The 18,182-nt window shown below is 35.4% G+C and overlaps 2 protein-coding genes and 1 pseudogene across 2 annotated transcripts; 2 read left to right on the forward strand and 1 right to left on the reverse strand.

The window, feature by feature from the left end:
• The first annotated feature begins 260 nt into the window (after positions 1 to 260).
• LOC121766168 (ubiquitin-conjugating enzyme E2-17 kDa-like) lies at positions 261 to 2,419 on the forward strand. The gene is made up of 5 exons (XM_042162520.1): positions 261 to 422; positions 604 to 698; positions 1,198 to 1,325; positions 1,648 to 1,752; positions 2,094 to 2,419. The coding sequence occupies exons 2-5, from the start codon at positions 629 to 631 to the stop codon at positions 2,235 to 2,237; spliced, it is 447 nt and encodes a 148-aa protein (XP_042018454.1). The 5' UTR covers positions 261 to 422; positions 604 to 628; the 3' UTR covers positions 2,238 to 2,419.
• Positions 2,420 to 11,613: 9,194 nt separating this feature from the next.
• On the forward strand, positions 11,614 to 13,846 carry LOC121764806 (protein NETWORKED 4A-like). Its single transcript, XM_042160832.1, has 3 exons — positions 11,614 to 11,941; positions 12,070 to 12,178; positions 12,257 to 13,846. Exons 1-3 carry the CDS (start codon positions 11,927 to 11,929, stop codon positions 13,819 to 13,821), a joined length of 1,689 nt encoding a protein of 562 aa, XP_042016766.1. The 5' UTR covers positions 11,614 to 11,926; the 3' UTR covers positions 13,822 to 13,846.
• Positions 13,847 to 13,944: 98 nt separating this feature from the next.
• On the reverse strand, positions 13,945 to 17,297 carry LOC121764807 (annotated as a pseudogene).
• Between the last annotated feature and the right edge of the window lie 885 nt (positions 17,298 to 18,182).

The following is an 18,182-nucleotide window of genomic DNA, read 5'->3' on the forward strand; positions in this document are numbered from 1 at the left end:
CAAACATTTTCATTCTACTAAACAAAATCGAACCATTAAGATGAATTATGTTCTGAACAATGTTGATCTAATAATAAATGATTCTATTTTCGATGAAATATTTTGTTTCTTTAAATAAAACAATACAATTGCCAAAGAATATGAATGAATATTAATAAAAAAAATAGTAAAAGTGTAAAGAGCCCCTTCAACAGGGCAACGTATAAAGCAGTAGAAATGGCGTTGATTGCACGCCAACAATCCAATTTCCATTATTTGACTCAATCCAAATTTTCTACAACCCTACCCCCTCAACTAATCAATCTCTCTACAATCTCTTCCACTATAAATACCCACTCTTTCTCCGCAACCCCTTCTCCCCTTCTTCATTCGACCCCCTAATCCTCTTTTCTGCTGCTTAATCTCATATTTTTCTCGATCAGGTGCTTTTCACTCCTCTTCTTGAGTCGAATTTGTCCGCGTTTTCTGATTTTGGTGTTTTTTGTTTTAATTTATCGGACTGTAGTCGTGGGTTCTGATCTTTTCGATTTAGATTTAGAATTAGGGTTAGGGTTTGGTTTTTCCCCTTTTTCTGATTTTGTTCTCGTTTTTTGATTTGTGAAGGTTTAGGGCTTTGAGGGGGTTTCTGATGGCGTCGAAGAGGATATTGAAGGAGCTCAAGGATTTGCAGAAGGATCCTCCGACATCATGCAGCGCCGGTATCATCACCCTTCTTCTCAATTTTTTTAACAACCAGTTAGTTGGTTTTTGTTTTGGAATTGATTTGTTCGTTTAGCGATTGTTGATGGTGTTGTGTTTTAATTCTGAAATTGGGTGTTGACGGTAGTGATTTCTGGTGTTATATGGTAAAAATTAGGTTACCAAATGATGATCGGGGCTTGATGAATTGAGTTCCGTCTGTATGTATAATTTAATTAGTCGTCAGCAATTAATTGGTTGGGATCTTATTGAATTATGGGAAGGTTGCTTTAAAATGAGTTGGTAGAAGTTTGTTGGTTCTGATTTTATAGAATTGGTTGCTAGGGTGCTTGTAGGTTCTGGATGTATTTGTTGTTGGATGTTGAAAGATTTGATTGATATGAATGTTTCTTCGATATTGTGTTAGCTAATGAAGCTGTTGTTCATTACTCTATGTTCCCCCTTGGGAGCTTGCTTTTCTCATCGGAGCTATATCTGATCCCCTTTCAACTAATGTAGGTCCTGTGGCAGAAGATATGTTCCATTGGCAAGCAACGATAATGGGGCCTACTGATAGCCCTTATGCCGGAGGTGTATTTTTGGTCTCGATTCATTTCCCTCCGGATTATCCTTTTAAGCCACCAAAGGTACGTTGTGCCCTATAGAGGTGATTGTACATGCATCAATAGTTGTTGCAGTGATTGCTTTTAGTGTTAGTTTTATGTATTGTAAATGAAATCTTAGCCTTGGGAGTAGTGCATTCATCGACGTATTATACACTTAAGATCTGATGTGGTGTAGTTAGTTACTGATTCCTTGTTTGCTGTAAAATGGATTTGCCCGGTATGTATTGATAAGTTTAAAAGCATCTAAGTTCATCTTAATCTCAGAATCGAAATGGTTTTAGTTGTACTGCTTTTCTGTTCATCTCAACTGATCACTGAAAGCTTTCTTCTCTCTTGAATACAGGTTGCTTTTCGGACGAAGGTGTTCCACCCTAATATTAACAGCAATGGAAGCATTTGCCTTGATATTCTGAAAGAACAGTGGAGTCCTGCCTTGACTGTTTCTAAGGTATTAAGCACTTCTTGTATGTCTGTCTCGCTGGATTTTTGGAAGGCTTTAATGAAATTGAAAATTGTTATTTATTGACAAAAACGAGCTATCTGTGGCTTTCTACTTCCAATTGGAATTCTTAAATGCTGGAACATTGCTCAGCCTCTCTAGCTTTGTCATGGTGGCCTTACTTTCTGAAAACTGGAAAGGAGAAGTTCTCTGTTAATTGGTGCATTCGATGCATAAGATATAGGATATTAGTTTTTTTATGATGTTCTGTTGTGTGTTTATGTTTCATCACTTGAGCTATCACCTCCTTATCGACAACCTTACTTATGTCCATCTGCGTTTATTGTTAGGTCCTGTTGTCTATCTGCTCTCTGTTGACGGACCCAAACCCTGATGACCCCCTTGTGCCTGAAATTGCTCATATGTACAAGACAGACCGGAACAAATATGAGACTACTGCTCGCAGCTGGACACAGAAGTATGCCATGGGGTAACTGCTGAACAATCAACCGGTGTAGGCCTCTTCGTCTATGGTTTATCCAGAAAATAAAGCAGTGTTTGGTGTGTTATTTTCCGTAGTGGTTAACTCTTGATGGTTGTTTATGCAATACTCTGATTTCCGAATTTGTGAATACAAATATTGGACGTCTGATCAAAATGCATTTATGGTCTCAAATCAAATAGCAAGAAATAGCTCTATCTATTTTGTGATTTCGTATTCATATTTCGAATACATGAACACATTAATTTGTTCGGAATCTTAATGCATGAACACATTCATGTGTTCTTTTGTTTCATAACATAATAGCTCAATTTTGCAGCACGCTATGCTACAATTGCGATACATTCATCGATAATCTAGGATTTGATATGTTCGCTTTATTTAAGATGACATATCTTAGTTGAGACAATATTAATAATTTGGTTAATTTTATATATAGTTACCAAACTCTAATACTACTCGTATTTGTAGTTATTAAAATTTAATTTATTTTAAATAAGTACTCATTTTTATATTTATTTATAGTTTATTCTGTGTATGTAATTATTTTATTCTTCATAACAGTTAAAATGCTAAGTTAAATTAATAAATTATTTACACAATTCTTTCTATATTTTAATTTTTGGTTTTAGATGGAATACATTAACTTGCCTTAGCCATCCGTAACGCTGTTTCTTAGCCGTCTCTTAACCGTCTCATCCCTTAACTATTCATGGGCCCCACTGTACTTTTCACTCCATATCTTTACTAAGAGACAAAACCTGCAACCCTCCATTTCTTATCCGTCTCTTAACCCTTCATCTCTTATCTGTCTCTTAACAATCTCTTAACTTACTATTCATTCAATTTCATTTTTTATTTTTATTTCCAACAAATTCAATTAATAAAAACACATTTCATTAAATAAAATAAAATTACAACTTAAAATTCTTAAAAATAAAAAAAATATAATTATAAATCTTAAAAAAATGAAAAATACATAATTTAATTTCTTCCGCCAAATTTTGCCCAAATGTGCTCCATTAGATCATCTTGGAGTTGGGCATGGGTGGTAGAATCACGTGTCCTTGCCCGAATAGACAACCGATCTTGCAAAGACGGATGCACTCCACTGCGAGGCGGACTACTTGCAGTAGAGCTTCCGGGGGTTTCAGGGTCGAACCAATTTCCCGCCTCAGGTTCTTCGTCGGCGGCAATGATGTTGTGCAAGATTATGCACGTATAAATGATGTCGACCATACTCTCCATGAACCACGTACGAGCCGAGGCTTTGATAATGTTGAAGCGCGCTTGGAGAACCCCGAACTCCCTCTCCACATCCTTGCGAGCAGCCTCCTGCTTTTGCCCAAAAAGAGCCTGTTTTTCGTTTACCGGCCTGTTGAACGTCTTCATGAAGGTTGGCCACTTCGGGTAGATGCCGTCGGCAAGATAGTACCCGATTTTATACCGCCGGTTGTTAGCGATGAAGTTGATGGCCGACGCTTTACCATCCAAAACTTCGGCGAAGAGGTCGGATTGGTTGAGCACGTTGACGTCGTTGTTCGATCTGGGGACCCCGAAGTACGCATGCCAAATCATAGCCGGTAGTCAGCCATGGGCGGACCTATGTATATTAAGGGAGGGGCTAAAGCCATCAATAAAATTGGTTTTTAAGTTTTTTTCTTATATAAAATTTTAAAATTTATCCAAGTCTAATGTAAATTATTGAGTAAAAGCCCGGATAATAATCTAAAACGTCCTAAAATATACTTTGAAATAAAATTTAGAAGTTTCAGCCCCTAGTGGTATTTATTTCTGCGTTCGCCCCTGTAGTCAGCAACGACCTCGAGTATAACGGTGGGGTGGGTGCCTTTATGGCCGCTCGTGTATGACCCCCTCCACGACACATGGCAATTCTTCCATTGTCAATGCATGCAATCGATGCTGCCAAGCATCCCGGGGAATCCGTGCACTTCTTCGTGAATGTGGAGCAGAAACTGAATGGATGAAATTAAATCTCACGAATTTCAATAAATAGTTGACAAAATATCAACAAAGCGGTAAGATCGTCATTTAGTTAACATATTATAATTTTTGTGATTTTTTTATATCAACATAATGTATTACAAATATCAACACAGTGACATGAGAATCTGAACACAAGTACCATAAAATATCAACACATTTTTATTGAGATTGTACATGCATTATATTGAGATTGTACATGCTTTATATTGAGATTGTTTGATGCATTTATTATAAAATCTGTTTATTAACATATACAAAAACTGAATTTTTTTTATCAAATTTCATCATTCGAACGTCGTCGGAAAATATGCAATTGAAATCTCGTTAGAATCCTAATAAAATTATCTTTAATTTGATATACTTTTTGTGAAAAATAATTTAAATTGAGAAAGTTACATAAATTTAAAGTTTTGAGGAGAGAGAAAAAAGTTAGTTATAATTACTATATATAAGAATTGACATTAATACCTTTAAATTTAATTAATAATTATTTAAATTTAAAATGTAATACACCTACACTATTTTAACCACTAGATCTTCTAGTCTAATAGTTAAAAATTAGTCTCAATTTTGGATTGATCATATCTCTATTTTCACTTCACCAACGTTTCTAGATGCGTGTATAAATAATATCTCTAGGTTCGTTTGATACCCATCTCCGGAAACTATAGGTTGAGAAAATAATTCAGATAATATTCAGAATGCTATAATAGCATTTGATATCATATGAAAAATATCATGTTTATGAATCCTGTGTTTGATGAGTAACAATATATCCCACCAAAAAGAATTAAAGACCATCTCACCCCCAAGATTTATTTAATATTTCTCTTGTAATCATATGAAATATGGATTTAATTAATATTTTCTGGTTTAGCTTTTGTTAATATAGTTACTTAATCCTCTGCAATATGGATGTACTATAAATTGTTGATTGAATTAACAAAATGAATAATTAATTATTTATTAATTAATGATACTATTAGAGGAGTATTAACTAATTTTGCTAATTCATACTCCCTCCATCTCCAAATTTTGTCACAGTTTGACCGGACACGAGTTTTAAGAAATGCAGTGAAAAGTGAATTGAAAAAGTTAGTAGAATGTGAGTCCTACTTTTAACGTATTAGTTTTATAATAAAATGTGAGTATGAATAAATTATTGGAATGCGTGGTCAATTACCAAAATTGGTAAAAAGTGAAATGTGACAAAATTTAAGGGATGGAGGAAATACAACATTCTGGGAAAGAACTCTCACAGGGATGAAACAAAAATGAACAAGAATGAGGAGAAAAACACAGATGTGAACAAAAATTGATAGAAGGCAGCTCATAACAACTTTTTGGAAAACTAGAGGCTCCATATGGATGAGTACATTTCATCATTGCTTCGAGATAATCTAAATCGAGCAAGAATATATCAGAACACATCAGCACACACGAAATCGAGCCTGAATTGCTCACTGCGTCAAGAAATCGGACAAAGAGACTTTGCTTCTGTAAGAATATGGGAATTTTCACGGAAAAAGTTAAACTAGTGAAAGGGGTGATAGATACGCGAGCCTTGGGAAAAATGGTATCAAACTTAAGAAAAGACCTGAATAAAACTCCTTTCCATGCTATCAAATGAGCCCCTAGTGTGTAGTAAAATTTTTACTTAAGATTATATTTCCATTTTAACTGAATTATGCAAAAAAAAATATTAATTTTATCATTCTTTATGAAAATTTGAGAATAAGAAAATGAATGAGTATGTATGAATTGTTTCATTATTTCGATTAGATATTTGCTGATTAGTAATTTTTTTTTAAAAAAAGTTATTTATGCATTTTTATAGTTTATGTGATTGTGATATTTAATATGCTATCAATTACATCTGTCGATTTGTGTGTGTTTTAAAAAAATTAAAGAAAAGTTAGTTTAAAAAATTGGAATGAGAGTCCTATTTTGTATAATAATTTTATAATGAAATATGATTAAAACAAGTTAATATGATGCATCATGCATGACGTATTCACAAAAATGCTTCGTTTCCTAAAAATAGAAATTCTTTTCTTTTTGGTGGTTCGTTGCCTAAAAATTGAAACTTTATTTTAGGAAATAAACCCCACAGTCCACTAATACTAATTTTACTATTTTTTCACTTCCTCTCTCTTCCCCTTGCTGCTCTCTTCCTATGATATAATGTGAAACTTGGGTGTCCGAAAGGTGGGGAGGGAACGAAGGCTGTGGTCTCTTATATAGCTCAACTATTTGGTATTTTGTGCCTGAAATTTTAGGGAGGAAATCTCCTATTTTGGGGCTGTAAGGTTGGCCCCTTTTCCAGTTTGTAAGTAGGCTTCCCTTGTCCATTTGATGTATATTTTGGTATCTTAGATTGACTGATCTCATGGCCATTTGTGGATGTAAGTGCCACTTGCATTAGTTCTCCTCTAATGGTTTATGACTAAGCGCACTTTCTTTTGGCTCTTTATCTTCATCCATTTTCTGGAAAGATTTGGGAGATCAAGCTCCTTGTCCTTTCTTGGTCTTTGGCAAAGAAGATGCTATGTTGTACCATTTACTCTACTACTTTGGTGAAAGCTTAGGGTCATAGCCCTTTTTATTAACAACTTTTGATCCCAATTTGTGTAAACCTTGCAGGATTCCTTTGGTGTGATGTGGCTGCCAACTTGGAGCCTTGTGGGTGCATTTTTCCAAAGAGAGAGAGTGTAGGGAAAGGGAAAGAGATTCTCCTCTTGAAACTCTTTGCCTTCATCACTAAAATAGCTAACTTCCAAAACTTGTTTACTAGTGTTGGTAGGATGGAAGGTGTAGTATAGGTGTGTGTGTTGTCCCTTTCACACATGTAAGCATGTACTATTTGTATCTCCATATCTTGAATTTCTATTTCCTCAAGGTGTAACCACATTTCTCTAATAAAAGTATCTTATTTACTTTTATCCTTGAAATAATTTCTTTGCATTTTGTTTCTCCCAACAACAATACTTAATTTATTCCAAAGTCGGAAATTCTACGTCTACACGCCTTCTAAACGAAAATTAATTAAGCTAATAAATCCGATTTATCTCGAAAGAAAGGAACGAAATTCTGGGGCGTCACAATACTAAAATAAGAAGGCGATGAAGTATTACTCAGTTGATAAAACGTTTTTTCTCAGTCCAATAGATTAGGATTTCAGGTTATCATGAGAATAAATAGGAAATCATTATTAATTATTTTTTTGAAAAAATAGCAATTGTAAATTAAGTAAGTTTCCAAAAGCATAAAAAATTAAGATGGGTTTTCTATGTATGCTACCACTTCAGACCAATAAGGTGGGAATATGATTCCTTGATTTTATGAGAATGTGTACACCTTGACTTTTACATATAATTTCTTTAATTTTACAATTAGAAACGCACAATTTATACTCCATTTTATAACCCGTTGATATACTAATATATATGATAAAAGGAGTTTTTAATAATTATTAATTTATAGTAGTAATAAATATGAGAATTCAAGTATTATTATTATAATTATTCAATAATATTATAAATAAGTTATAATGGCATTCACGTTATTTCTTACAAACCCCCTCCCCTTTATATATGTGTAGATAGATATCATTATCAGTTACACATTACTAGTTCTTTCAATGTCGATGTTTCTTTGACGAATAGCCACCATATGTATCTTTAGTTCCTATTGATCATCTTCTAATTATTTTTCTCTCATTATCAATCCCTGAAACCACTATGTGAAGGTTACAACTGCTTTTGGCGACAAAAAACATTAAAAATATCTCATTATTGTTAACATTAATTTGGCCCCAGTATTAACATAGAGAGTATATGGTACTTATAGTAAATTTTGCAGATTATAGTTTGATTTTTATATGTATTTTTTTAGTATGATTAACGATAAATGGTATAGATTAAATTACCTCGTCATTGGCACGTATGATCTTAGTGTTGGAATATCTTGAAAGACATTCATAACTTAAAATATTTTGGTTATGAAATACTCCCTCCGTCTACTAATAGGAGTCCCGTTTTTCCATTTTGGTCCGTCCGCGAATAGGAGTCCTGGTTCATAATTACCATAAATGGTAAAGAGGCCCACATTCCACCAACTCATTCCACTCACATATCATTTAAAACTAGTATATACACGTGTGACCCATATTCCACTAACTTTCTTCCATTCACTTGTCTTAATATTTATTAAAACCCATGCCGGATAGGAATGAGACTTCTATTCGCGGACGGATGGAGTAGTTTTTTTTCAGTATAACACATGTATAACAGTATTCATACCCTATTTCGGTATACTGAAATATTTGTCGAGGGACAGAAAATAAAAAGTCTTATATTTTATACACATATAAGCTAGGTTATGGTCGCCAGATGTTAGAAGAACGATTTGATATAATTGTATTCTCTCTATAAACTATTATGCAGAATGTCTCTGATCGTCTGGAAGATCCATAACCGTTGTAAAGCAATTCTGCTATTAAATTCAATATTGATTTCTACCGTTCATGCACCTTCTTTGTTATTCTTGATTGATCATTATAGTGAGCTTTATATAATATTCATTCAATTATTCCAACATTACTTAATCTAATGTGGCAACATATGTGTCATCTCTAAATGGACGTGAATTAATAAATCACATGTGGACCTATTAATTTCCAAGTAACAATTCATATTATTATTTAGCCTCTAATTTCTAAGTAATAATCTAAATCGGACAATTATTAAAGTAAATTTACATGATTTATCCAATCAACGGTAAAGGTTGTAGTAAACACCAAATTTTGACAATATTTATGAATTTTCCAACCAACTACCCTATAATAAATGTATATTAGTCACTATTACTATGATTGTCATACGAGTTATATACGGTAAACTAAAACAATGTCTCATAATTTCTTCTATCTTTTTATTTTATTTTGGATAACGAATAAATGTATATTAGTCACTATTACTATGATTGTCATACGAGTTATATATGGTAAACTAAAACAATGTCTCATAATTTCTTCTATCTTCTTATTTTATTTTGGTTAACGAATTAACTATTCAAGTTTCCCCTCGAATTATAATATGCATTCAAGGTAAAATGTATTTTAATACTAATTTCAACTACATTTATTGAGAACATAATCCTCTAATTATCACGTAAAATACCTTCTGGAAGAAGTGAAACATGCAATTATCATTTTATTCCAAATTATCGACTTTATCTAGAACTAGCTATGCCTAACAATAATAATAATAATATACTATAATACTGTAACACAGAGTCAAAATAAATTCATAGTCTATAGATAATCCAAATTATAAGGCTAAAGCCAAATAAAAATATTGGAAAGTGTTTAAACGCTCCTTAAATAATGCCAATTTGTCCACTTTCATCTCTATAATTAAAATTTTTGTGTATTTCCGAATTGATTTTTCCTCTAAATCGATAAATATTGCTAGATCAATTTTTATAGTAGTAATATATACTACAATTTAAAATGAACTGCATAAATTAGATGACAAAAATCTTTGACTTAGATGTGTATGCATGTGAAGAAAACTTCATAAACCAAAAACCAAAAAACAAAGGAATCTCCACATTTTCAAACTCAACTTCTGCCTCTCTTGCCGGAGCTTCACAATTTTATTCATTTTCATATATTTCTTGATTTTCAACAAACAGTCAAAAGGTGAGACATTTTGTGATCCTTTTTAGCCACAATTTCAAATCTTGACTTCATTTCCCATCACGTTTTTGGGCATTTGTTGTTTGAATTAAAGATGCCGCCTTTTTCATAAAAATCCTATCTTTGATTTTCAATACCCATAAAAAAATTCTAGTTCTGCTTCATGCTTCTCTTTTTCTTCTCAATGTTCTCTTGATCTCAGGTATATATAATCAATAAATCTATGTGACCAAATTTTGTACAACCAAAAACTAATTCATTTGAGAAAAAAACTAGTGTATTTATGCATTTAATTAAAACATATAGACACGTATATAGTACATGGAACGTATATAATATTATTGTCATATATTAATGATTTGTGTATATTTTTTTACTTTTTTGGAACATAAAATGTAATTAATGTATACTTTAATTCAAATTTGAAAAACAAAAGAGAGATAATTCAAATATAAAAAAAAATTAAAAATGAGGCCGAAGACTAATAAAATCTTTTTAACTTGTCCACTAACTACATTTATTATTTTCATATATAATTGATACATCACAATTACTAATATAATCTTATTTTGGTTATCCATATGGACAACTCTGTGTGTGTGTGAAAATGTTGAAATTGAATCTTGGAGGAAACTTCTTGAAATTCTATTTCTTGGTCGGTGTGAACATTTTCTTGATTTAATTTTGTATTTTTTGACGTGATGGGTTTATGTGATTCTACATTTGGGGGCTGAATCTTCTTCCACACTTAATCTCCCTTAAATTTCCCCCACATGTAAACTGTGGCATTGTCTACTGATTTCTCGGTTGTTGGGGTTAGGGGTGAGTAGGTACGGTATACCTTACCGAAACCACCATACCGTATACCTTACTGTAAATTCGATATGTGAACAAATCATACCTTTACATTACCAAAATTTTCGGTATACCGAACTTCGGTATACCTTATTTTCGGTATGATCAATTTCCATACCGATGCAGTACCTCATTTTTGGTATACCGTACCAAAGTTCGCTATACTGTGCTTTTGCGGTATACCTTACTTTCAACATCAATGAAAATAGATAATTTGAGTTTTTAGAATATTATTTATATTTTATTTAAAAAAAATATATATTACATATATTTTATTCAAAATTATATTTATATTTCACAATAAATTTTATAATTTTAAAAATATATAAAATATATTTTATACTATTAAATTTATATTTTACGGTATATACCTTAATTTACGGTACATACCGAACTTCGGTATGAAGCGGTATACCGCCGTATATGAAAATTCATACCGTTACCTTGCCGAAAGATTTCGGTAAGGATTATAACGTACCGAAAATCACGGTATACCAAAAGTTCGGTATTTTTGATATTTTTTCAGTACGATAAGGCCGGTATTTCGGTATTTCGGTATTTTTCCCCAGCGCTAGTTGGGGTACCTCTAATATAAAATAAATGGATAAAGATTATATTTTTATTCAATATTGAATAATATCACAAGGGGAAAAAGGCCCTCCCTTATAATTATTATGAAAGATCGTGGTTTTTTCCATGCTGTGCGTAATATTCAATTGATGAAATAATCAAAAGGGGTAATCATGTTTTGATAAAGGAGTTAGTCAAGGCTATGATATGAAAATCGCGTGGATGTATAGCTGTTTTGTGTGAGATTACAGTTGTGCTTATGTTCAAAGCTCTCATTAGGCTTAACTCTTCGTTATCATCTCTTTTTCTGCGTGAGTTTTAGGCTCATTACTTGTTGCATTCTCACCTCTCTCACTCATTGTTCGTGTTCGTGCTTTAAAGATTTGGTGCAATGGCTGTTTTGTATGGTGTTGTGTGATGAATGCAGTTTATATGAATCATTTCGATTCCCATGTTTTGTCGTAGAAAATACATGCTGATTTTGTCATCCATCGGCCTATGTTGCAGCTGATTTGGTTCGAGTTTGGATCCGATATTGAGCTGGGATCATGGCTTCATCGCTCGTAAGAACTCCCTCTCCATGCCCTTTTGTTCAACCATTTAAGTTGCGAAAAGTTTTTATCGGTCTTTTTTTTTATCTCGTTGGTGTTCTGCGTTTGCTTAAGGCGATCTCCGTTGGGCTTTGTTGTAGGTGAAGTTCAGCGAAATGAAGAGGCTCGAGCCGAAGAAGTCTCACTCGTGGTGGTGGGATAGCCATGTTAGCACCAAGAACTCCAAGTGGCTACAAGAAAATCTCCAAGGTAAGTCACTCCTCTGGAATATGTGTTTCTTGTTTGTTGCAAATGGAATGTTGAATAGAATGATTTTGTTGGTTTCAGACATGGATGTTAATGTGAAGAGGATGTTGAAACTGATAGAAGAGGATGCCGATTCTTTCGCAAAGAAAGCCGAACTGTATTTCAAGAAACGCCCCGAGTTGGTGAGCCTCGTTGAGGAGTTTTATCGGATGTATCGTGCATTGGCTGAGCAGTACGATCATGTCATGGGCGAGCTCAAGAAAAACGTCCCCTCGGATCTCCACTCTCAGGGCTCCGGGGTTTCTGATGTCGGTTCCGAGCCACATTCCACCAGACCCTCCCCTGCTCGCACAAAATCCGGTCCTCGTGCTGCTGGATTCGACTTCTTTCTCGGGAGCAACGGGAGTGGCTCAGACCTGAATAGCAAGGAAGGAGATGAATCCTCAACGCTGGATTCTGAGTCGGATGACTCCTCGGTTAATAACTATGGCACGAGCAACGGTGAGGAGGCAGGGTCGCATAGGAGGGTCGTCGAGCTTGAAGCTGAGGTGAAGGAGAAACTACTCGGCTTGCAGACAGAAGAGATCCCCGTTGGTTCGAAGCAATGTAGCCACGAGTGCTCCGGATTCAACCTAGCGAAATTAGCAGCATACGAAGACGAGTTGAGAGTTGCGAAAGAGAATATGGAAGCCTCGAAGGAAGAGATAACGCGTCTGAAGGCCGAGCTTCAGAAGTACGAATCGAGCATGGTGCTGGAGCAAGATCAGGCAACAAAGCTGCAAGAAAACATCGGTAGCTCGGATGGCGAAATGGGATTGGAGCATAAGACTCAGAGGCTCACGAGCAAGAACTCGTTCACGCAGAATCTGTGTGATCAGCTGAAATCGGCGCAGAAGGATGTCGCTGTGTGGAAAAACAAAGTCGAGAGAGAGAAACGTGATGCTGCAAGGCTGCAGGACCGCGTGATGAGGTACAAGACGAATCTCTCGGAGCGTGATCGAGAAATCCGGGGTTTGAGGGAGACGATAGGCAACGCGAACAAGGCCTTAGCCGAAGAAAACGAGCACCTTCAAGCAGAGATGGCGAGGATAGCGAAAGAGCGCGCGTATTTGGAGGATAGCCTCAAGGAGATCGATCTTCGATGCCAGTTGTTGGAAGAGGACGTGAGGCGAGTGAAGTTGGCCAAAGACGAGTCGGAGGCCGTGTTTGGAGCTCAGATCGAGCAGCTGAAGGCTGAAATTACCGAGAGAGACGACTGCATTGAAGAGCTCGATAGAAATCTAGAGAAGTGGAAGGTGAAACACGAGGTGTTGGCGGCTGCCAGAGACGAACTTAACGCCAAGATCGCTGCACTTGGTGCTGAGATCAGCTCGAGAGACGACCATCCGCACCAGCTGCATCAGCAGCATGTTCAACTGATTGTTAGCGCGGAGGAAGCCCGTAAATCTGCGGAGGAGCTGCGCTTGAGAGTCGTGGAGCTCGAGATCGACGTGAAAAGGAAGCAAGAGTCGATTATTGAAGGAGCGGAGGAGAAACGGGAGGCGATAAGGCAACTCTGCTTCTCGATCGAGCACTATCGCAGCGGATATCACCAGCTTCAACAGGCAGTCTTTGGGCAGCAGCAGCCGGCGGTGAAGGCGAGATGAGGGCGTTGATGTGACGTCGTTTTGCACCTTCGTCGACATGTAGTTAAATCTGTAGATTTGGGTGGGAATATGAGTCGTGGTTTCTTGCTATGATGTTTAAAAGTTGTTTGCAATGCTATTGAGTTTTTCTATAACAAAAACTCAAAATGTATATTTTCTACAAACTAATATTAATTCTTTGATACAATTGGGCATAGCATAGCTCTCTCTATTCATCCAATTCTATATAAACAGATCTCCTAAAATCTAAAAATTCCGTTGTCAAAATTGGTTCTACACAACTAACTCTGTTTGATCACATTCTGAGGATACATTACATTTGCTAACCAACTTTCTCATAAACACAGCACATTTTCTGATTCGAATGTTTTTCCATATTCACTAATTCAGATTTAATCTAATCATCTCCCAAATCATTCAAACTCTATCAAGGTGTACACTAAACTACGTGTTACCTACCGTGCGTCCTCTTCTTCTTTCCTTTGTGCAATGTTTCCGTTTCTTGCTAGTCTTCTTCAGGCTCACCGTCGTCTCCCTCAAGACTGTCATTTAATGGAACATCTTCATCAGAGCTGAGGACCAAATCATCAACGATATCTTCAGTCAAAGCCATCTCTTCTGTGTGTTTAGTAGTACTCTTCTTGCTCACCTTTTTCTGCTGCCTAGTAACACATGCAAAGATATTAGATATAAACACCCTTTTTCCCTTCTTTTTTCAGAGAGAGAGAAATGTACTTGGAATAGTGATCAGAGAGCAATGCACAGGCATTGTCTTCCATTTCAGAACCGCCATACTCATCATCGTCACTTAATATCTTGCTCCCAAATTTGGATGATCGATCTCCAATGAGCACACTGGCCAAAAAAAATGCATATCTCAGCATAAATAAAAATCTCAAGATTCCATAGAATATTATGGAAAAAGGTATATGTGATTAACCTGGATAACGCTCCTTTCCTTGGCTCTCTGGCATAGTGTGACAACGTACAAAATCGGAATTCGGATCAATCTGTGGCAGAAGGCTGCAAAGAGATTAGTACTAGTTTTTAGAGAATGAATAAATTGGATATTGTGTAATTTCTAACTACTCGCGTGCCAAAGAAATATTTTTTCCTTATACAGGAACTCTGAAGATCGGGTTAAGGTCAATTGGTGTCCGACTAATTATGTTTTACAGCAGATATCATATAGATTGCCATTAATTTAACAGTGATGATGCAACGAGGAAGAAGGGACATGTGACAAACCTGACGTGTAGACGCCTGATTTCTTTACGAAACCTATCGACCTTCGTGGATTTAGAGAAGTTACTCAACCGGACGCTGGGAATAAAAGACAACTCCAGGAAAGCAATTGAGTAATTCCATTGAGTAAGATGCTCAGTGAGTTCCTCAACTATGGAGAAAACACAAGCCTCCTGAAATGCTTGGGTTTTCAAGGTAGATTTGCTAATCTGTTGCAGTCAATTCCAGATTTTTCATCAAAAGCTGTATCAAGCTTGCAATATGGATTAAAATTTAGAACCATTTTCTGAGTACCTTTAGAGAAAAAATCAACAGCTTTGCCTACCCCCCACTTGGAGGTTTATGCAATTCTTTAAACTCTAGCGAGTCGGAATAGATATACAGGAATAAATGAAGCCGTTGATGCACTGATCCGGTTGAGAGTTCTTACACAACACAATCTGAGCGGGAAATAACAAGCGGAGGGGACTAAACGAGCTACCCCAGTAACGATCAACTCCAGTCCAGAGCTCCAGGCAATTTATAAACTTCCACTGATAAACCTTTCCAAATATGTCCGGCAAGAAAGAAGGATGGTTTTTGTGAATTGTGATCCAAGAAACGAATGAAAAAGCCAAAACAAAAATCATAATTCATTTTTGAAGAACCAGAAGGTGTTTCTTTCCCCTTCTCTTTCTTAGAAGGCTCATCCTTCCCTTCGCTATTATTTTTCTTCTTTTTCGATGGAGAAAGGAGTGCTTCCTTCAATATCATAACTAAGTAACTAACTACCGAATGTAAACAAAAGCATGCGGATACGCAGCTGGAATGTCCACCCGAAGAAGTTCAGTGAAGCAATTACCAAGAAATTGGATATGCTGCAATTTGATGCAATCTTCCAGACAGTCAGGGCTAAGCGATATGCAACAGTCTCTCAAGAACAAAAAGGAGACAACTGGCAGTGCACCACTTCCAGTACCCCAGAAATGAAGAGCAGCCTGGAATAATTTGTCGAAAAAAAGTTAGATGCTCTACCATATAAAGAAGCTACGAGCTTAAACTAGGCATACCTTAGTGTACTTCCTCAAAAGAGCGGGAAAAGCAGCCAGAAACACGGATGAGTATTTTAGACGACTTAACATGAATTCTATCATTTACTTAACATGAATTCTATCATTTCATTATCACTCATTTGGTTCAATGTGTGCAGAGCATTTCCAAGATAAGACTTTACCAAAAGATTGTATTTTTTCCCTTGCTTTGTAGCCATAAGTTCCATAAGCATCTCTTTCTTTTCCCCCGAGGATGGGAATTTTAAGATTCCTCGAATAATCCCATCCATTTCATTCAAGACAAACAACATTATCTTATTGAAAACACTGCTAGACAAGGTGCTAAACTTTGCTGCAGGATCGTCTCCACCATCATCACCATAACAACAAGCACTCCGAAAAGCCTTCAGAAGGAGGCCACAGCTGCTAATTTGGACTCGGAACGGATTGATTCAGTCCAAGAATCAACCAACTATGCACAGCACTATCATCATCAACTTCATCATCATCATCATCTTCATCATCATCATCATCATCATCATCATCATCTGCATCAGTTTAAAGATTATCCTAAATAATCAAACTTCATGAAGCCAATTACCAGTTTCAACAAACAAAGGAGCAGAATTTTAGCCCTCAAGCCCAAATCCTCTTCATCGAAATCAAAAAGCTCCTTCTCATATTCTTTCAAGAGTTCATAAAATTCAGGAGGATCCTGCATATAGATGAAATCCTTAGCACATCATTTCCATCGTAGATTTTGCAGAGATTTTCAAAATATTCATCAAATTACGCAAATTTATAATCAGCAGCACAGAAGCGCAATGTAGATAGTAAAACATGCAATGCAGAGGCAAATCTATAAATAAATAAAAATGGGGAGAAAGAGACCTTCTCTTGAAGATTTTTTTAATGTTTCGATATGCTCTTTAGCTTCTTCCTTCTCCATTTTCACGCCTTTTTTCACTTCACTCTTTCCCTTCAGCTTCTTAGCTGCAAAATTATCGAATACAACTATTTTTCAGCAATTGAAAATTCCCGCACATTGTAGAAATAATTACACTTGAAGTTTAGTTAATTGAGATGAACGCATCAAATAAAATTAGTTATACATTTGTTCTTGGAATCCATTGCAGTTGCAGAGACGAATCAGTGGCAAACGAAGTTCAAACAAAACCATACCTAATTTTTTGAGATTTGAGAAACCGGGTCGGGTTAGATAGCCTTTTCCGGTTTCATGTAGGATCAATTTTTGGGCTTTCCTTTTCGGCTTATTCTAAGTGGGCCTTAAAATTTCATTTATAATTAAATGAATATCTTCCGTGACAACAACATTTATTTTGTAGATCTGGTAATATATTATTGCCCAATAAATGAAAAAAATATGATTGTGACTCCTTGTCTATGGGGGTAGGTAAACATCACTCTTCCACCTCTCCCTCATCTTCTCAATTCTTCTAAATTCAACCATACATTTTCACATATTTAATTAAATTACATAAGAATAACAATTTCTTTAGCTAATGACATAGCTCATATCAATGCCAATTCAAAGAATGTGATGTTTTGGAGGTTAATAGTTCTTAATTCGAATAGTCGAATATATGTCTTCGTCAAAATAGTTCGATTATACATTCGTGTTGTTTTTTTTATTATTATCATCACTTTTTGAGAAAAATTCTTTATTGTTACTTTGCTAAAGAAATTTGAAGGGACTTGATCAATTTGCTAAATATATTTGAACGAATTTAAAGAAAAACTCTCTGTATATATATATATATATATACTACATACTTTATACATCTTGGCAGCCATCCAGAATTGATCAATTAGTTGCAGTGTTTATGATAAAGAAATGCGTTCAAATTTGTTAGTTGCATCTCAAATCTAATCAAATACTAATAAACAATTGAATCTACACTAATTCCATTTTAATTTGCATGTGCACACGTTGTAACTTATGTACACAACCACCCCACTAAGTATACCTTTTTATTTATTTTTTCTCCAAGTTGTAATGAATGAAAATAAGATGAATTATAATGCACTAGAGCATAAAGTGTTTTGTCCCACCCAAATTGACCA

The sequence above is a fragment of the Salvia splendens genome, chromosome 14 (assembly GCF_004379255.2).
Source record: "Salvia splendens isolate huo1 chromosome 14, SspV2, whole genome shotgun sequence".
NCBI lineage: Eukaryota > Viridiplantae > Streptophyta > Magnoliopsida > Lamiales > Lamiaceae > Salvia > Salvia splendens.